Raw genomic sequence first — 22,317 nt, forward strand, 5'->3', positions numbered from 1 at the left:
TCCGAATGACATCAGAATAGAGAGTGCTGAATAATTATTTAAGTAAATTGGATAGTGCCTGAATGTTAAGGTAATGATATTTTTCAAGTGCTCTAATTTGCTCACACCACAATGAATCAGCAGAAATGTTTATTTAGTATTTTGAGGGTGAGCCAGAAGACCTTCCTGTTCTTCTAGGGATGCAGCTTCTTTATTTTCAGAGAGACTTCATGGCATTGACTCTGTCGTGCTTATTTTTCAATTTTGTATAAAACCCTCTTAACTTTTCATTAATATAGAACTCAATTATTGGGTATACCCAAATGATTCTCTAAACTAAATTTTAATGAACTGTATTTTTATTAATTTGGATGTCTTGTGGGTGATTTAATGCGAAGATACCTTGCCTCATGAAATTGAGGTTCAACATTATCTCGAATCCAGAAAATCGTGGAAGGTTCTTATGAGGTGCACCCCTTCCCTCCCACCCACCAATTTTCTCACACAGTGTGTAGACAATTTTACATATGCCTGGCTAGCCTTCAGAAGATGTAAGGCTATAATTGCCTTTAGTTGCAGGTGACAATATGTAGCATTCATCTTACTGTATATGTCTCGCTCTATATTTCAGTGCACCTTTATTAGTGAATCTGCTAGAAAAAGAGACTGTAGTAACAGCACCTCAAATTTATACTGTCAGCTTCTTCATTAGTTCACAAATCAAATGTGAGTTTAGGCAGCAATCTCGTCCACTGTTTTCTGTGCTACTCCTGAACATCCTGTTTTAAGTAGTGATAGTCTGGACAAATTGAGAGATGTCTCGCTAGCTGAATTGGTGGGTGGTTTAGACTAGAACCATGACAAAGATAGTAAAAAATTGGAAACGCTTGGATCAGTTACCACCACTGGGAATTCTTCAGATTAGAATTCCATTACATCGTTTTATAGCTCATTTGCTGTTACTGACAGATACTGAAATGGGCCAACCATATGCAAATCAGTATTGGCCACACTTCAAAAGGAATAATCTAGCCCAAACTGCTAGGCGGTGTTTGTGTAAACAGGGGCACAAATAGTCTCAGAATCACTGCAACATTTATGATGGACCACCGGCAACACAAGATAGACCAAGATGCTTTCTATCATACAGATGGTGCGCTAAGTATGAAGTTGGTCCAATACTCACGAAGAAAAAGAGGTTGAAGACAAACAGGAAGTACTTGGTAACACTTAGGCATCCCTTCTTCTCCATCTTCTGTCAGCTATGTTTGAGAATCTGCAAATAAACTGGAAATAATAAGGGGTGAGTCGTGTGTTCAGAGTCCTGGGTCGCCATAGCAACGAGTCATTCAGAGGGTTCCTTGTACGTCATACTTCGGTTGAGAGTGGAGACAGAAAGTCAGGATTTTGACAATAACCGGGATGTTTAGAAAGCTCGCCTGGTTTGATGGTTTAAGACCCTGCCAGCGGACCTCACTCGCCTCCAATGACCAGTCCGGATTTTAACCGAGACGGCTGCACCGAAGAGAGGGCGACATTCACCGGCAGACACACACATACACACAAAACCGAGTTTCACGGGGCGGCGCTCTTCTGACGTCATAAACACTACACTGGTTCCATCCAATGACGTCAGGGAGCCGCCCAGCATTCTTCCTCAAGAGCGAGCTTTGCCCAAGGCCTTGTTTGAGATCTATAGTCCAGATGCGTTTCTGATACACTTACACCAATAGGAGTTCAAAACAAAACTTGCGTTTTAAGAATGAAAACCCCTAACCCTGTGACCCTTCAACAGGTTGGTGGAGCCTGAGTGACGTCACTGCTGTCTACCCCTCCGCCCCCCCCCCTAGCCATACATTGATACCCCGGCAGGCAGCAATGACTCCGGAAGCCACTTTGAGTTACTTTACTTTTCAGGAGAATAGGATATGATCGTATCATCACCTATTTGATAAGCTTAAAAAGCCTGGCTCAATGGCCGCACTGAAGTGCTCAGGACCTATCTGCGTAACCTGTGATTCCGTAGACAGGACGCCTGGAAAATAACAATGTAGGGCCCACGAACTGGAAAGGCGTAGCTTCCAAATAATGCAGTATTCTCAGCAAATTCGATGTGGGTTTCTGTTTTGTACACATAAATATGTTGATGATGTGTACATATAAATATGTTAACATGTGTACGTCGGTTCTTGTAACTGTGGGTCTCGTGCTGCGTCACGGGATGCACGGGCCAAGTTCTAGTTACTCGGATGCACTTTTTTTTTTTTTTTTTTTTATTGCGTTCTGGGTTCCAGTCTGTCTGACTTGCTTTCAGAGTGCTACTCGTTCCGCTGGCGAGTCTCGCAGTGTAGGAGGCCGGTCGTGGGCTCTCTCTATTTGAGACATAATAAAGTCTCCATTTGTACAGCTTCTCCGTGTCCTGCCTCTGTTTTATCCTGAGCCCACACTACAGTTTCTATTTCCAACAGTTCAATTGCTGTACACATCAAAGATTTGCATTTGAAGATTCACTGACGCATTCACAACTTTCTCCGTCTAAAATGCATTCCCTTGTTAAAACCTAATCCCTCAGCATCAGGCAGTAGTGAAGCAAAGGTTGGAACAAGCTGTCAAAGCTATGATGTCACAGATGAGGCTCAATGACGTATAATGTCACTTGCCCTACCCCTGGAATTTTGGTCACTCACTGACCATGCCTGTACTCCATTTTGATCTAGATCACACATTTTTAATACATCTAATTGAAATCTTTTGGGGGGGGGGGGGGAACGATGACAATAATTAAATAACATTCATTTTAACTAAAAACAAGGCAGCCCATATCGTTTTTTTAAATTTATAGGAAAAAACACATAAATAAATGAAAGCAAAACACGTCCATACTATAATCATCGCAAAATAACACATTTTATCATATGATAATACTTGGCAGGTGCCAGAACAAGACTATGGGGCACATCACGGGTTGGGCAGAATCGTATGCCCCTATGGATTTCAACCGCCCAATCACAAGTGAGCAGATTCTCCTGCACCTGAATTTATCAGGTGCTGAAGCTATGGGCCCAGTATTACCACCGGTGAGGTTTTGCCTGCTACAGGAGATAAAACTCATCTCAGGTACTTGGAAACCTTTTTTTCCTGCCATAACTATGGATTCCTCTCATTCTCTCCCCTCCTCCTTCCTCGAACCCACACAGAGGGCCCCGCACAGATTTACCACTTGCTTAAAGCCAGTGGTAAATATGGACTTCAAAACCCTCAAGAAAGGATAGCAGGCAGAATTCCCTGTGGTTATTTAGCCTTCACGCTGTTATCCACTCATTCTTGCACTCATCCACTCACTCATTCCTGCATTTACACACTTACCAAAATTGAACATAGTAGCCGGTATACACACACACACATATACATACACACACACACACACACACATATCTATATATATATATATATACATATATATACATCTATAGATAGATAGATAGATAGATAGATAGATAGATAGATAGATATAGATATATACTTATATAAATTCTGATTGGCCTATGCAGCTCCAGTCACTTGCTATACCAGTTGGCTGCAAACCTAGTGCAAGCAAAACTATGGAGTGACAATGTCTTTATTTAGATTTTTAACACCAAAGGGCATATTTATACTCCATTTGTGCCAAATTTGCGTCATTTTTTTTTTTAACGCAAATTCGACGCAAAACTAATTCCATATTTATATTTTGACATTAGACACGTCTGACGTCAAAATATTGGAATTTGCACCATTTTTTAGATGCCTGAACCTACTTTGCGTCAATGAGATGCAAGGTAGGCGTTCCCATCTAAAAAAAATGGTGCTAACCCCATAGCCCCATTATTTATCCCCCCATGCTAAAATGACGCATGTGTGGGAGGATGGGCTAAATAATGCTTGCTTTGCACCATTATTTAACGCCTGCGTCAGACCAGGCTTTAGGGGACCTGTGGACACTTTTCCATGGTTAAAAACCATGGAATGGGTCCACAGGTGCCCTCCTCAAGCCCCAGGAACACCCCCACCCACACCCACACCAGAGGGACACCGGAGGATGGGGGATCCCGTCCTAGGTAAGTAGGGTAAGTATAGGTAATTTTTTAAAAAAAAATTAAAGTGCCATCGGGGGCCTAACTTGGGGCCCCGTGCATTGCACAGGGTGCAATGGCCATGCCCAGGGGACACTAGTGCCCTGTGCTGGCCAATGGGGTGGTGGGCATGACTCCTGTAGTTTCTAAAACAGGAGTCATGTGGTATGGATGGTTTTGCGTCAGAAAATGACGCTGCGTTGGTTAGAGGCAATTTTGTTTTGCCTCTAACCAACCTAATGTCATTTTTGTGGTGCAAAACCCCCTTCTCCCATACCGCCACCCCCACCCCGCTAACTGAATTTTGTTTTATGCTAGCCCGCCCTTTGCACCGGCCTGAGTTTTCCATAAATATGGCGCCCCGCTGGAGCTCGGGAATGGCGCAAGCCGGTGCAAAACGCTTTGATGCAAAAATAAAATAAAACTATGCCCCCTAGTTTTTCCCGTCGGTGACTCAAGAGATGAATAAAGTAGGCACTTCAACAATATTTCTTCTCGCATCCCACTCATGTTTCTGCTTAGGTTATTGCTACATGTGGCTTTGCTGATAACTCGTTTGCTACATTTCCTGACAGGAAGCAGGGATGTCACTGGGCCTGAATGCAGATACCGAAATAAGAGGTTTTCAAAGCTGCCGAAACAATCTCCTTCTTGTTCACGATGAGCAGGAAGAGCAGAGAGTGTGGGCACATCCACCTCACTCAAAGTGCTTCCACAGGGCCATATGGTGCGATAATCTCCCAACCTTTTCCATCAACAGTAGGTGTTGTTGGACCAACTTGAATCCAGCACTTTTCTGTATATCCATCTATAAAGGGTACTTACCACCCATCAGGTGAGACTGCAAAACTTAAAATGTCCAAATGTTGTCATTTCTGGTTGTAATTCAAATTCTTTTCATTTAGGAATTAGCACTGCATGCTAAATAAGGTCTTTTGACTTTGAAAACTATGGGTCAGTTAGAGTTTGGCAGATGGTTACGCTGTCACAAATGTTACAGATATTGCATCCGCCTTAAAACAAGTAAATTATATCTTACATCATGTCGACCATTTTACAAACACATAAAGATTAAGATATAGTGCACTTTAAAGCCACCATAGCCACATGGTAAAGATGGAGATAGATAAGGTTGGAGATGGATGTCATTGTGGTGTTGCAGTAGGTGATGTAGGCTCTCTGATTACTAAGTATCTTCTGGGATCTTGTTTCAGTCTTGTTGTGCAGATTTCATGGGGGTAGATCCCCCATGGTGAGGAATGACTATGTTGAAGGGGACAAGGCTGTGGTCGGACCACGGCAGCAGTTAGGGAGTGTTCACTATGATTGTTTTTAAGTTAGGGAAGCTGGGGAACTGTAGGTGTCCGGCCTCATGGGCGGGGATGAACACTTACTGGGTGAGTCAAAGGTTGTTGGTTGTATTGGGGTCAGTGTGGTCCTCCAGGTGGTAGTTGATGTCGCCAAGGAGGATGAAGGCACTGGAGTCGAGTACCAGGAGGTCAATGAGTGATTGTGTTGTCAAAGTTGGCACCTGCTCCAGTAGGTTAGTGGCTAAAGATGTCTCTCAGGGTGTAGTGGTGATGTGGAGTTTAAAGGTCAGGTGTTCCAATTTTGTTGCTGGTGTTTGTGGAGATGGTAAAACAGAGGATTCTGTGTTTAAAAAGGATGGGGAGTCCTCCCTTGAGTCTGTTTATCCTATCCTATCTTAGGATCTTGTATCCAGGAGGCTGGGAGTTACCATGGCAATGGTAGGGGCCGACCTATAGGTCAGCCAGGTTTCAGTCAGGAGAGGGGTAGCAGAGGAGAGGTGGCAAGTGGTGAAGGAGAACATCCCTGCGATATCAGTTGGTGAGGTCCTGCTGCAACTTTGGGTGGTGTGAATCGGGTTCAGGGCGAGCGGGGTTGTGGCAGAGTAACAGTGGGGGTAGCATTGAGTGTGAAGAGGACCAGGGTCCTGGTGCTGGGCTCCGAGTGGACAGGCGTTGACAGGCTTGCCTTTGGTGTGCATTCAGCCACCATTAAGTAGGAGTGGAGCAAATCAAAGCTCTAACCTCCTCCTGCTTCCACACACTCTGCACTCTAAAAAAATCCTTCAAATGGATTCCCCCAGAGACCAGGAAGACAGTCACCCATGCACTCATCAGCAGCAGACTAGACTTCGATAACGCCCTCTACGCCGGCACCACACTCAAACTCAAACGCAAACTCCAGAGTATCCAGAACACAGCCGCACGCCTCGTCCTTGGCCTCCCCCGACACGAACAAATCTCACCACACCTCAAAACCCTTCACTGGCTCCCCATAAACAAGAGAATCACATTCAAGATCCTCATCCACGCACACAAATCCCTCCACAACACCGGTCCAACCTACCTCAACGAAAGAGTGAACTTCCACACTCCCACCCGCAACCTCCGATCAGCCAACCTCGCCCTAGCCACAGTCCCCCGCATCCAACGCACCACCACAGGAGGCAGGTCCTTCTCCTACCTCGCCCCCAAAACCTGGAACTCCCTCCCCAACAACCTCCGCAAAACCAAAGAACTTCTGCTCTTCAGAAAGAACCTCTGCAGTAAAGCTAGAGGAAACAGAGCCTTCCTGCAGAGGGCGCCTGTGATAGTTTAATGGAAAATATTAAAAAAGAAGTGAGGCAAAAGCAGGGGATGCGCAAGGGAGGATATAGAAGAGAGACTCTTCACATATCCCACTGTATCCTTCATTTGTCAATGCAAGGGTTTGATCTGAAAGAGCTCGACCCCCTTACCTTTTTGTATGAATGGAACATACATCTGCAGCAAGTGCATTCACAGAGTTAGGAAGGCGGAGAGGGGGGGATCAGAGGTGTAGTGGGCACTAATCTACAATATTATTGCCTCTGCTTGCATTACCTAAAAACGATCTGCCCCACTCCAATCAACAAACAATCTGCCCCACTGCAATCTGTCCCGATCCAAAACAGTCTGCCCCTCTGCAATCTGCTGCACTCCAATCCGAAACAATCTGCCCCTCTCCAATCTGCCCCACTGCTATCCAAAACAATCTGCCCACTTCAATCCAAAACAAACTGCCGCACTCCAGTCCACTCACTCCAATCTGCCTCACTTTAATCCAAAACAATCTGCCCCACCCAAGTTTAAGTCAAGCTCAAGTTTATTTATGTTTAGACAAAAGTCTCTAAAACAATAAATACATACTCATAAAATAGTATTCCCCTATCCCACTCCATCCTACCCATTAGAGAAACCTCTACAAACCACACAGGGCCTTACCAAAACAGCTCTACCCAACCAAGCAAATTCCTCATGTATCTCCTTCGAGCACTTCTGCCAACCAATCCCTTCATGTCCAACTTAAACCTAGTGTTTGTCATCACCATATTTGTAGTTCAAACTTGCTTTTAAGAACATTGCAAGGGCACATGCCACATCCAAAAATTCCATGTTCGTCAAAAATGCTAGTGCTTCAGTCCAATGAGAAATATCATATTTTATGAAAAGTGGTTTTAAAAATCACACAACATATCCTATAAAAGTGCAAGCGATCTAATAAGAGATCAATATTAAATTCTTGGAATCCTAGTCTACATGTACAATTATTCTCAGATTCAGAAGAACATTAAACTTCTCTGTCCTTAGATAACGCACATTCAGAGCTACCTGGAATTTTAAAAGAAATAGGTCTAAATCAGCACTGGCAAGGCAGCTATATACACAGGAAAGCCCTTTGATTATCTGAGGAATCCAACATATAATTATCTTAGGACTTACCTCTTACATACACTAAAACAGATAACCTTGACACTCTTTTACATACATTTTTCAATTAGCTTTTTGAGAGATGGGAGACCCCTGCCAGCTTAAAATGTTCCATTTATAAAGCCACAGCTATTTCCCTAATTTGTTCCTTGCCTGAAAACAATCTGCCCTACTCATATCTGCCCCTTTCAATCCCAAAAAAATCTGTCCCACTCGAATCCGTCCCTGTCCAATCTGCCCTACTCCAATCCAAAACAATACGCCCTACTGCAATCCAATCTACCCCAATCAACTCCAGTCCAATCTACCCCTTTCCAGTACAATCTTCCCTATTCCAGTCTAATCCACCCGCTCCAGTCCGATCCACACCACTCCATTCCAATCCACCCCACTCCGGTCCATCCCATTTCACTCCAATCCATCACACCCCAGTCCAATTTAACCTACTCCAATCTGTCCCACCCTACTCCAGTCCATCCCCCCACTCCAGTCCATCCAACCACACTCCAATCAAACCCACCCAACTCCATTCCAATCCACCTCACTCCAACCCAATCCAGCCACACCACCCCAGTCCATCCCACTCCAGTCCAATCCACATTACACCCTGCTCCAGTCCAATCAACCCCACTCCAAACCACCTTAATCTACCCCACTTCAATCCAGTCCACCCTTCGCCAATCAGTCCACACCAATCCAATCCACCCTACTCCAATCTAATCCACTCCAACCCACTACAATCCAATCTACCCCACTCCAGTCCTATTCACAATTCACTCCACTCCAATCCACCCACCCTACTCCAGTCCACCCCAACCCACCCCACCCCAATCCAATCCACCCTATCCCAATTCAAACCACCCACCCCATCTAATCCACCCCAATCCAATCCACACACTCAATCCGATCCACCCCATCCCTCCCCACCTTAATCTACCCCACTCAATCCAATCCACCTCACTCCAATCCACTCCACACTATCCCAATCAGATACACCCCAATTCGATCCACCTCACTCCAGTCCACCCCACGCCAATCCAATCCACCTCACCTCAATGCAATCCACTCCATCCAATCCATCCCACCCCAGCTCAGCCCACTCCAATGAAGTCCAGCCACTCCAGTCCACCCCATTTCAATCCAATCTACGCCACTCCACTCCAATCCACCCCACTCTACCCTAATCCATCCCACACACCACAGTTCATGCACTCCAATCCAGCCAGCCTACCCCACTTCAATCCACCCCACTCTAATCCACCCCACTCCGATCCATTCCACCCCAGCCCATCCCAGCTCAGTCCACCCCACTCCAATCCAATCCATCCACCTAGCCAGCCACATTGCAATTCACCACACCACAATGCAATCCACACCACTCCAATCCACCCCAATCCAACACACCTCACCCCATTTCAATCCACCCCAGTCCAATCCAATCCACCCAACTCCAATCCAATCCACCCATCCCATTCCAATCTACCCCACTCTACTCCCATCTATCCACCCTATCCCAATCCAATTCACCCCACTCCAATCCATCCAGCCTGCTCCACTCCAATCCATCCAGCCCACTGCACTCCAATCCACCCCACCCTACTCCAATCCAACCCACCCAATCCAATCCACTCCAAGCCTATCCACCCCCCTCCGGTCCAATCCACTCCACTCCAATCCAGTGAATCCAGTCCACCCCACTCCAATCTAATCCATCTCACCCTAGTCCAATCTAATCCACCTCACTCCACCCCACCCCACCTAATCCAATCCACCCCACCCCAGCCATATCACTCCACTCCAAGCCACCCACCCCAATCCAATCTAATCCACCCTACTCGAATCCACACTATCCCATCCACCTCATCCCATTTCAATCCACCCCACATCAATCCACCCCCGCCAATCCACCCCACTCTACTCAATCCACCTGATTCAACCCCAATCCATCCCACTATACTCAAATCCAATCCACCCCATTACCTCAATCCACTCCAACCAACCTCACTCCTATTCCACCCACTCCACTCTATGACACTCTCTGCCACTGAACCACTGAACTCTACTCCCCTACACTTAACTCTACAGCACTCTACTCCTCCTAGTTCACTTTACAACATTCCAACAAATTCACTCTACAACACTCTACTCCCCCACTCCACTCTGGCTCTCCATTCCACTAACTTTTAGCCATGCTGAACAGCAGCCACACTGGTGCACAACATGGCAGAACACACTGCAAAGCCAATAGCTCTTACGTAGGCGAGGCCTACTGGCTTTGCCAGTGCTTGTTTTTGTTAGACTTTATGCTGCTTTTATCTTAGCCTTATGATAATTCCCTATAATGAATAACTATAATTCTGCTTCCTGTAATGAATGTTGATCTTTAATAAACCTTCATGGTTTCTAACGATACCTGTCTCAATAAGGCTTATTGAACTGATTGTGCTGCCTGCTTTATTGTCAACCCTGACTTTGTTAGGGGGACAGTATCTCATCCATTCTTGGGCTAACATCACCCCGTAGATGCTTTATCTAATATTTTATCAGATTATTAACAGTTTCAGTAGTATCATTCGCATGCACTTTCACGCAGAATGACACATGGCTGCGTGCAAAGTCACTGCATTATTTTTCTGTTTTTAATGGTGTACAGCATCAGCTAAAAGCATTTGTTTATTGCCAGTATTGGACAGCATCAGCAAAAAGCAGTGGCAAAGCCAATAGTTTGAAAAGTTGAGACATATTGGCTTTCCCCGTGCTTGTTTCCTGATTGGATCACCACAGTGAGGGCTATTGGGTGTCTGTTACATCTGTGAGGTAAACAAGTGTGATGTGACTGAGGACTAGATTTGGAGCCATGGGAGCCTGAGTTAATGCAGGTTCTGGGGTTGGTGTATGTAGCTGCAAGGTTTTAGGAGTGGGGCAGAGAGGTCAAAAGGCAGAATGAGTTATTATATGGTATCCAAAAGTGTGAGAAGTTTAATGTATTAAGAAATCGTTTGGATAATTTTAATAGGTATGTAAATTATATAGCACACTCCTATGTGGGAAGTCATAATATCAAGATGTGGCCACATCCACAAATGTGTGTATGGTTAAAACGTGAGAGGTTTTGATCATATTTCTGTCCACGGAGTATGAGGAACCAGGTGGTACCTTTTCAGGGGTGGATGATATATTCCTGGAAATGAGGCATACCAGCTCATTTCGAAGTGCAGGAGCCAGGAGTGAGTTAGATCTGTGGTTGTGAGAAAGTAGCCTCTTTCTAGCTTGTTACCCCCACTTTTGGCCTGTTTGTGAGTGTATGTCAGGGTGTTTTCACTGTCTCACTGGGATCCTGCTAGCCAGGGCCCAATGCTCATAGTGAAAACGCTATGTTTTCAGTATGTTTGTTATGTGTCACTGGGACCCTGCTAGTCAGGACCCCAGTGCTCATAAGTTTGTGGCCTATATGTATGTGTTCCCTGTGTGGTGCCTAACTGTCTCACTGAGGCTCTGCTAACCAGAACCTCAGTGGTTATGCTCTCTCATTTCTTTCAAATTGTCTAGTGACCAATTTTACCAATTTACATTGGCTTACTGGAACACCCTTATAATTCCCTAGTATATGGTACTGAGGTACCCAGGGTATTGGGGTTCCATGAGATCCATATGGGCTGCAGCATTTCTTTTGCCACCCATAGGGAGCTCTGACAATTCTTACACAGGCCTGCCACTGCAGCCTGAGTGAAATAACGTCCACGTTATTTCACAGCCATTTTACACTACACTTAAGTAACTTATAAGTCACCTATATGTCTAACCTTTACCTGGTAAAGGTTAGGTGCAAAGTTACTTAGTGTGAGGGCACCCTGGCACTAGCCAAGGTGCCCCCACATTGTTCAGGGCCAATTCCCTGAACTTTGTGAGTGCGGGGACACCATTACACGCGTGTACTACATATAGGTCACTACCTATATGTAGCTTCACAATGGTAACTCCGAATATGGCCATGTAACATGTCTAAGATCATGGAATTGCCCCCTCTATGCCATCCTGGCATTGTTGGCACAATTCCATGATCCCAGTGGTCTGTAGCACAGACCCTGGTACTGCCAAACTACCTTTCCTGGGGTTTCACTGCAGCTGCTGCTGCTGCCAACCCCTCAGACAGGTTTCTGCCCCCCTGGGGTCAAGCCAGGCTTGTCCCAGGATGGCAGAACAAAGGACTTCCTCTGAGAGAGGGGTTACACCCTCTCCCTTTGGAAAATGGTGTGAAGGCAGGGGAGGGGTAGCCTCCCCCAGCCTCTGGAAATGCTTTCTTGGGCACAGATGTGCCCAATTCTGCATAAGCCAGTCTACACCAGTTCAGGGACCCCTTAGCCCTGCTCTGGCGCGAAACTGGACAAAGGAAAGGGGAGAGACCACTCCCCTGACCTGCACCTCCCCTGGGAGGTGTCCAGAGGTCCTCCAGTGTGCTCCAGACCTCTGCCATCTTGGAAACAGAGGTGCTGCTGGCACACTGGACTGCTCTGAGTGGCCAGTGCCACCAGGTGACGTCAGAGACTCCTTCTGATAGGCTCCTTCAGGTGTTAGTAGCCTATCCTCTCTCCTAGGTAGCCAAACCCTCTTTTCTGGCTATTTATGGTCTCTGTCTCTGGGGAAACTTTAGATAATGAATGCAAGAGCTCATCAGAGTTCCTCTGCATCTCTCTCTTCACCTTCTGCCAAGGAATCGACTACTGACCGCGCTGGAAGCCTGCAACACTGCAACATAGTAGCAAAGACGACTACTGCAACTCTGTAACGCTGATCCTGCCGCCTTCTCGACTGTTTTCCTGGTGGTGCATGCTGTGGGGGTAGTCTGCCCCCTCTCTGCACTAGAAGCTCCGAAGAAATCTCCTGTGGGTCGACGGAATCTTCCCCCTGCAACCGCAGGCACCAAAAAGCTGCATTACCGGTCCCTTGGGTCTCCTCTCAGCACGACGAGCGAGGTCCCTCGAATCCAGCAACTCTGTCCAAGTGACTCCCACAGTCCAGTGAATCTTCAGTCCAAGTTTGGTGGAGGTAAGTCCTTGCCTCCCCACGCCAGACTGCATTGTTGGTAACCGCGACTTTTGCAACTTCTCCGGCCCCTGTGCACTTCCGGCGGAAATCCTTTGTGCACAGCCAAGCCTGGGTCCACGGCACTCTAACCTGCATTGCACGACTTTCTAAGTTGGTCTCCGGCGACGTGGGACTCCTTTGTGTAACTTCGGGTGAGCACCGTTTCACGTATCCTCGTAGTGCCTGTTTCTGGCACTTCTCCGGGTGCTACCTGCTGCTAAGAGGGCTCCTTGTCTTGCTCGACGTCCCCTCTACCTCCTGGTCCAATTTGCGACCTCCTGGTCCCTCCTGGGCCACAGCAGCGTCCAAAAACGCTAACCGCACGATTTGCAGCTAGCAAGGCTTGTTGGCGTTCTTTTGGCGGGAAAACACTTCTGCACGACTCTCCACGGCGAGAGGGATCCGTCCACCAAAGGGGAAGTCTCTAGCCCTTTTCGTTCCTGCAGAAACCTCAGCTTCTTCTGTCCAGTAGAAGCTTCTTTGCATCCACAGCTGGCATTTCCTGGGCATATGCCCATCTCCGACTTGCTTGTGACTTTTGGACTTGGTCCCCTTGTTCCACAGGTACCCTAGATTGGAAATCCATCATTGTTGCATTGTTGGTTTGTGTCTTTCCTGCATTATTCCTCTATCACGACTTCTTTGTCTTTTGGGGAACTTTAGTGCACTTTGCACTCACTTTTCAGGGTCTTGGGGAGGGCTAATTTTCTAACTCTCACTATTTTCTAATAGTCCCAGCGACCCTCTACAAGGTCACATAGGTTTGGGGTCCATTCGTGGTTCGCATTCCACTTTTGGAGTATATGGTTTGTGTTGCCCCTATCCCTATGTGTCCCCATTGCATCCTATTGTTACTATACATTGTTTGCACTGTTTTCTAAGACTATACTGCATATTTTTGGTATTGTGTACATATATCTTGTGTATATTTCCTATCCTCTCACTGAGGGTACACTCTAAGATACTTTGGCATAGTGTCATAAAATAAAGTACCTTTTTTTTTAGTATAACTGTGTATTGTGTTTTCTTATGATATTGTGCAAGTGACACTTGTGGTACTGTAGTAGCTTCACACGTCTCCTAGTTCAGCCTAAGCTGCTCTGCTAAGCTACCATTATCTATCAGCCTAAGCTGCTAGACACCCTATACACTAATAAGGGATACCTGGGCCTGGTGCAAGGTGTAAGTACCCCTTGGTACTCACTACAAGCCAGTCCAGCCTCCTACAGTGGTGCAGTGTTATTCAAATTAGGGAATGTATCTTTATAAGTATTGTGCTCTGGTCCTCTCTTTTTGGCTTTGTGGGTTGAAAGGTCTTCTTGAGATAGCAACGTCTTCAGTGGTGTGCCAGCTGTTTCTAAGTTGGGGTTAATGTAGTAGGTTTTGAATATAATGATGATTTGTGCGGCTGGGGAGGTCCATTTTATTCTGTTAGGAAGCAAATGGGAGCCCGAATAGGGCATTGTCACCATCCAGATGAAAGAGTATACAGCTTTGATTGGTGATGACGCTGAAAGTGATATGTTGTGAGCTCGACTTTGTCTCTAACAATATGAAATCTTTGTGTCAAACTGTCTCATCCAATGCTCAGTGGTAGGGAAGCGGGTGAACATACGCTACCTATATTTAGAAGTAAAAACAAGGCTGGCCAACGTTGCATAACCATGCAGCTTAAAACAAGACTGGCCAACGTTGCATAACCACGCAGCTTCACAACGGTGCCTACGCCCTCCGCCAGCCTCCAAACAACCTTGCTTAGACACACATAAAAGTTGTTGATGGCGCCATAAATACCAATTCATGCTTAAAATAAACCCTTTTAAGAAAATAAAAGGAGGACATTAAAATGTGATACTTCAGAAAATACTTAGAAAATTGAGACATGCAAGTGAAACCAGAAGGTGAGCAGGGTAAAGCTCAAAATGGAAGGTGACACCCACAAAACATAGGAGGGATGAGAGTTGTGTTGTGGGCCCCAGCCTTAAAAGACTGGAACCTCATTTTTGCACCAGCTTCGGGCAAAATAAACCTTCCATTTCAGATGTACTGTGACGTGGTAGTTCCATCATGGACTTGGGCCCCTCATCAACATCTCTCATCTGCCACCAGCACACCAACAGAGCACAGAAAGGATAAATTATGTTGGAACTGTCGTAAATATACCTGTAAACAGGGCCTAGCATCCTCCTTTAAGTGGTCCATGGTGGTTGTCATTGCCTTGAGTACACTTAAGCGCGTGTAGATAAATATCTGTGACGTCATCACTATGCACCACTGTCATCACTTTTAGGGCCTATTATGCAGTTGTAGTACTAAGTGTAAAAAAAGTTGCTCATACAGCAGAAGTGTTAACAGCACCCGCATACCCGCCTCCCTTCTGTCACCCCGTCACCCCCACCCATGCTGTTATCAGGCTCTCCAAAAGCCGAACGTTTTCGCCCTCTCTAATCATGTTTCTGCATCGCTGACCTATGTAGCCTGCTGCAAACTTGAAATGCATGTTACCTCATCTTCCCTCTCCTACATGCTGCAAACTACGCTGCCACTTTACCGCTTAAATCATACAATCATGCTGCACCCCATTTTTGGAGCTGTATGTTTTCTCGACCTTTTATATAAGGCGCTCTTACACCCCTATGGGCAGAATTTTTATAGCCTAAAGCATACGCAAATGCAAATAAACAAAACTAAATGGCAAATGCAAATAAATAAAATGAAAAGACGCCTATTAATTCGCCTTTGAAATAAACTACCCCGAAAATTACCCCAGCCCTCACGAGGCGCCTTCTGGTGAATGATCCCTTTGTTTTGACACTGCTAATCTAACATAGCCAGTAAGGATAGTGACCCCTACTTGTACTGTACATTGGTTTAATCCTCCATGCCGCCATTTTGACCATGTGAGCCACGACAGAATAAACTTGTTTTGAAATTGCGAACGTGAGAGCCAAGCAACCAAGGCGCTCTACATTGGAAGGCAAGAGGGGGGGAATAAAGTATGTGGGTCATAAAATATTTAACTCTAAGCTAACACTATAAAATATTCATGAGCTAAACACACGAACTGTGGAACGAGCCATCCATAGCGCCACCGAAGCAGAGGGATTTCTCTCCCGGAACGCAGACAAGGAAAACCCTAACACAATGGCCGCTGACTCCTCGTTCAGGGCTACTACCACCTGGGCTGGTTCTCGTGTGTCACAGCCTACAAAGACCCCTACGATAGTAATTATTACAAGAACGTATTACTGGCGTAAGGCAATGCACCTGTGGAGGGGCCTGTCTAACTGGTCAACGTAACATGATAACTAGGTATTTTGAGCCCACTACAATTATCTTTTGACACAAAAATACTAGGTATGCCATGGCATTTTGAGTTCTTTGTCTCTCCCCTTTTTTTCATTAAATTCTCTCCATCCTTCCTCACTTTCTCTCTCTTAATCGATTAGTAGGTTTCTGTGCTGCTACCATGAATGTGCGTACTAGCTTTGTGCAGCGGATCACACCTTTTACCACTTTTTTCACATTTTTTACTAGACCATAGAGAAAACTCTACCCATTGAAGGTAATAAGTATTATTCTATACTTCATGGGTTCTGTGAACGTATTAGTAGCCTTCGGCTAGTGGATTTTTCCAAGACTGGCTACGCAGATGAGGACAAAGTGTCAATGACCAATTGTATAAATGAATGGACAAGACTAAATGTAACCACACATCCTGACAATTCCAGAGGTTGACAGATAAAAGCTTGTTCTCCAAAGTGAGGCATACCAGAGCATTGTCACTATTAAAATTTCAATTTTTTCCTACAGCACACTATCATGGAGTCGCGCTTGTTCTGAAGACAGTGAATTTTGGTGGAGCAGGAACTTACACACAAATGATAAATATGCCTTCTTCAGATAACACAATTGTTTTGGGCTAGTGGGGAAACAAGGTTTAGAACCCAAGCATTGTCACTTTATGAATGAAAGTTGGACCACTGAGCTACAATTCCTGTGCGTGACCATTAGTTTGAGTTAACCATTACCTCAACCTCACCATTACTTCAACATACAATTATTTTCATCTGACCTTTAATGCAACATGACCTTTAATCTCACCAGACCATTATATCCATTGGGAAAATTAAATATTCTAAATCCTGAGTTTGCCAAATTGAGCATAAGAGCCATGTAGTAATGGTAAAGTCAAGGCACAGGTTAGTTGAGGATGTGGTCACTCAACATTAATAGTGAGCTGCATTACAGCAGTGTTCTAGTAAAGACAATCTAAGATGCAGCATCTAAGTGATGGTGGTGCATGGTTCTCTATTGTGACTGCTAAGCTTTGCTTTTAAAGTACTATTTGAACATTACAAAGAAGCCATACTTTCAGTTATGCACACAAAAGTTACGTTTATACTATCAGAGTATTAATCACTGCATGTACTTGTCTTTCTAAACACAAAAGATTAAAAGTAATATTGGAAAATCATTTAAGTGGTAATGACATCAACATGTGAATTACGGATTTTACAATCAATGAAAGCTAAACTATTGAATGGATGGTCACAAGAATACCAAATACTGAGCGCCATTGCTGTATAAAGGCATTTATGTCACTGTGCTTTGGCAGCGATCAAGGCTGTTGCTGTCACCTCTACCCATCGATGAGTAACACACACACACACAGGGTACCTGTTATGTCATCTCTACGGATGTAGGCGTCCAAGCCCTTAAAAGGGCACTTCAAAGAATTTTAGGACATTGTAATAACAAAAAACAATTAACTCAGTAATTTTACACGGGACCTGATGTTCAGTTCTGTTATCCTTTTTAACAACCTGTTAGGTATCAGATGAGTGTTTTAGTAGGGCTATTTTTATCTGCATCATGAATAGATGGGAGTTGGTTTGGGATTATGGCTGGGTGAGTATTTATATTGTTTGCTCTTCACCAAAGTCAACAACAAATCGAAACAGCCGATTACCACATTGCACAGGAAGGAGAGGGAGGGTACTCACTACATTTTCATTCGCAAATTATTTCAATTTACTCACTGATTAATTTTTGCAGTGAGTAGATTATGGCCCTCGTTATGACCCTGGCGGACGGGGGAGAAGTGGGTAAAACCGCCAACAGGCCGGCGGCAAAAAATGGAATTATGACCATGGCGGTTACCGCCATAGTCATCCGCCACATCTCCACTCTGACCGCCAGGGCGATGACGACCACTGGGCTGGAGACTTCGGTCCCCAGCCCAGTGGCCATCACCAGACTGCTGGCGGTATCAGGACCCTGCATACAGCCATGGATTTCGGGTGGTTTGGAACCACCACGAAATCCATGGCGGTAGGCACTATCAGTGCCAGGGAATTCCTTCACTGGCAGTGATTGGGGTCTCCCCCACCCCGAGTCCTTCCCTCACAAAACCCACCCCCCTGCCACCCCCCAAAGGTGGCAGGACCCCCTCCCCACCCCACCCCCAACATGCACAGACACACACTCCTACATGCACACATACACTACAACAACCCATTCCCGCACACATACAAACAGACATGCACACAGACTGACCCGCACACATTTACCATACACACAACACACACCCCGCATGCATACATGCACTCACACACCTCCTCTACATACTCACATGCACACCCCCATGCACGCACACAACACAAGACACCCCCCCACCCCCCTCCCCTAACGGACGATCAACTTACCTTGTCCGTTGATCCTCTGGGAGGGGATGGGACCCATGGGGGCTGCTCCGCCGCCAGCTCCCTGTCACCAGAACACCGCCACACCGAATCATGGAACGTGATTCGGTGGGCGGTGTTCTGATGACGGGGCGGTGGAGGTGGAGCAGCCTCCACTTCACCGCCGACTGCCAGTATGGCTGCTGGCGGCTCTCCGTCCGAAAAAGGGCGGAGGGCTGCCAGCAGTCATAATATCCCGCGTGGAAAACCACCTGCACTGGTGGTCTTCAGCACGGCGGTACCTCGGCGGTCTTCGAAATGAGGGCCGAAGTTTCTGATTGCTGTAAGTAAAGCTTCTGGTGCCATGTGGATGTGGAAAGATTTTCGTTTGGTGAAGGCAACATCTGGCCGTTTCCTTTCAAACTGAAGAAACTGCAGCTCTGCTTGAGTTGTTCAGATGTTGGGGTCATTTTGACTCTTGGATCTGCCGCCATATCTGTTTTGTCAGTATTGCAGACCTCACAGGATGGGTCGTACCTGAGGCTCTTGTACAATTGCGATTTGAATACAAATATTGTAGGCCCCATGAGGAAGTGCCCCGCAAGGCGTTGGCAATGTTCAGAGGACGTCAAATTTCATTCTCTGTTCAACCAGAAAACAGTGTTCTTTTGTGCCCTTGACACCTGGATTACATCCAGTGCTTCATTTAAAGCATTACATTCAAAACCTTTAAAAAATAAGAACAAAGATTTCCATATTACAATTTGTTCAGCACATAATTTCCCACTGTGGACCATTGGAGGTATTCTTAAATTTGCCATTTGGGAGTTTTGTCTCTCTGAACGTCCCAGAAATATCCCTCTTCAGTTCTTATGCTCAGATCTAGACTCATAACTCTAATTATACGAACTGACTTCTACTTGTTTAGGAATTGGGTCTGATTACTTTCTTTCCCAAAACATTTACGGAGGTGCTGGTTACAATGGTCTTTGTAGATCTACTGTAGTGGTCCGTCTTCCAGGAGCCATTGCCTGAGATGTTGTGGAGACAAGACGTCCACAAGATCCCCCTAGAAAATAATGAGACAGTGTCCCCTTATTGAGGATAACTGTCCTGAAGTGGAACAGTGGCTGCAAGATAAGTGGTTCCTCGTGTCCAGGGGCGTAGCTTGGCCAGTAAGATTGGGGGGCTGTGATCGTCAGATTTTCCAACAATCACGCTGGCATACAGTGTTAAAACACATTATACGACAAGCAGGATGCAGGAGAGAGGTTTAAAGGGCAGTGGAAAGGGATGGGAATGCGGTTGGTAGAGGTATATGAGAGAAAACGCATTATTTAGTAAAATACCCCAAAAAAATTACAACTTTTAAAACAGAGAGTGGGGAAAGTGTGTATGCGTTTCTCTCTGCGTGTATGTAAAAATTCCTGGTAAAATTCATCAGACACCTCACAATACCTGACAGAAAGCCCCTGTACCCAACTATTTATGTGAAAATACATTTATTAGGGGGGGTTACACCCCAAACACTCCCCTGAAGCTACGCCCATGCTTGTGCCTATTACTGCCTCCCCCTTCATACTACATCATTAGTGAGCAGGTGAACTGGCATGACATTGGTAGCCCAACGGTTGGTTGCATCGTGTGGCAATCCCCTTCCAACAGACCCCGCTGGACCTAGTCTGATGGGCAGGCACTCTAAGGCACAGTTACTATCGTATAGTATATTGTAACTACTCTATTGCATTGTACCAGTGAATAAACCTTCTGTGGCACGCTAATGGATGATAGTTAGCCACCATGTGCTGTAATGACCTATGAACTGGCCTTCTGTGGCACAGTGACAGTAGGTCATGTGTTCTGTTCAATGTAGCTGGTAATGCTGGCATTCTGAGGCCCGGTAATTGAAGGGCACGTGTCCTGTGACACATTCACAGGTGAAACTGAAACTTGGTGGCACACTAACAGCTGGATTGGTATTCGTTGGCACATTAGCTGATGGGTTGGCACCCTGTGATACACCAACTGATGGGCTGGCATTCTGTAACACATTATCTGATGGACTGGCATTCTGTGATACATTAACTGATGGGCTGGCATTCTGCTATACATTAACTGATGGAGATCTCTGCTGCAGCTCCGTGACTAATGAACATTCTTCTTTCTGTATTTAGGCATTATTCCACGTTCTACATTTGTATATAATGTCTGCTGCTAACATGTGGTGCCAGCGCACTGTTCTCTGAGAAGTGAAGCTTTTACGAACAGGACTTTAAACAGGAGCCTTCAGTAGGGCAGACATTCTAGTGGGACTTGTCTTCATATTCAAGCACATCAATTCAGATGTGTTTTCATCTCTTAAAGCATCACGTAGAGTAATTGTAATATTTAATGGCGTATGAGTTATAGGATGGACAATATTTGTGTTGCGGTGTATTTTTTTTTAGATGTCTACCATTTGTCTTATGCTACTGAGTGTAAATGTGCTGTTTATACCGAGTTTAGGATGCTGCTGATGGGACACGAATGTCTTCTCAGGGTCCCCGTTATATGATACCCCGGGGGGACAGCGACAGGCCTTGAACTACTGGATTATTCTGGACTGACGTCTGTTTCGTGCGTGCTTGTACTCTGAGGTGACTGCCAAAACAGCACACCAGAGCGCTGGAGAATACATGAAACTAGACAACTTTTTGTGAAAACTCTTTCTAACCTAGGACTTTAAGTCAATATGCTTTGCATTTTTAACGGGAACCATTTGACCTATGCATTCAAAAATGTTCCTAGGGGCTTGTCATGTCTCCAATTCTCCTTCCACCCCCTCTTATCCCGGGATGACGAGCAACTTCGTGACTCTGTTCAGTGTATCTGTGAATTCTGCCACCTCTACGATTTGGCTGAAATATTACCAAGGGCTTGAGGCATAAGACCACCAGTTTAGAGCCCGGAGAGCAGAGGGCGTGGGGGGGGGGGGGGGGGGGAGGGGGGTCTACCTATTTGCATAGTGATTAAACTGAAAATCTGGCATGGAGTTCCTGGACCTACGTTGGTAAACCCTGCAATACAGGGGAAGCTGTGATATTTGGAGACAGGGAGATGTTGTTGAATGGCAGCGGGGCTGAGGTCAAAGCAGTCACAACCACGGCATCATCTGACCAGGACCGGACTAGGAACTCACAGCAGCCCTGGCAATTCTGTCGGGTGGGGGCGCAAAGATGAAGCACTGCTGCTTTTGTTACTGGAGGCCCCCATTAACAAAACTGGCCCCTACCGCGCAAAGCGGTCCCCCACCCTTCCAGGGAAATGCCCGATGCCTGCTACGGCCAGTCCGGCCCTGCATGCGACCCCACAAGCGTTGACACGTACATATTTTGTAACATGATGAACTTCCTGAGATCAGAAATAGGTCGCACTGCAGTCCCGTTGTGAGACTTCCCCTTTCGCTGCGGTGCCTGCGCCCCACCTCCCATCACGCGCGGTGAACATGGCGCAAACAGGCTGTTGCTTGTTTTTGCTTTGCTGTTCTGATCTTCCAAACCCTGCTGTTTTGCTTTTATCACGGATCAACAGGCCGCAGCATCAAGTTTCCTCTCTACGGGGCTTCTACTTCCTAGCTGGTCCGGTCTCTGTGCCGACCTACCCTGAGGTAAGAAACAAAAAGCTGTAAGTAAGAAATATTAAAGTGGAAGTTCCTTTGCAATG

General features: G+C 45.8%; 1 protein-coding gene across 6 annotated transcripts in view; it reads right to left on the reverse strand.

Moving 5' to 3' along the window:
• LOC138246278 (CD82 antigen-like) overlaps window positions 1-22,317 on the reverse strand; it is a 173,781-nt gene that overhangs the window by 100,424 nt on the left and 51,040 nt on the right. For 4 of the 6 annotated variants that reach the window (XM_069200716.1, XM_069200718.1, XM_069200713.1 and 1 more), the window contains exon 2: window positions 1,166-1,255. In XM_069200716.1, the coding sequence (XP_069056817.1) occupies window positions 1,166-1,231 (66 nt within the window). In that variant the 5' untranslated portion in view covers window positions 1,232-1,255. Of the gene's footprint in view, window positions 1-1,165; window positions 1,267-22,317 lie in introns of all 6 variants that reach the window. The other 2 variants (XM_069200717.1, XM_069200714.1) reach the window with 1 other exon arrangement.

The sequence above is a fragment of the Pleurodeles waltl genome, chromosome 7 (assembly GCF_031143425.1).
Source record: "Pleurodeles waltl isolate 20211129_DDA chromosome 7, aPleWal1.hap1.20221129, whole genome shotgun sequence".
NCBI classification, from domain to species: Eukaryota; Metazoa; Chordata; class Amphibia; order Caudata; family Salamandridae; genus Pleurodeles; species Pleurodeles waltl.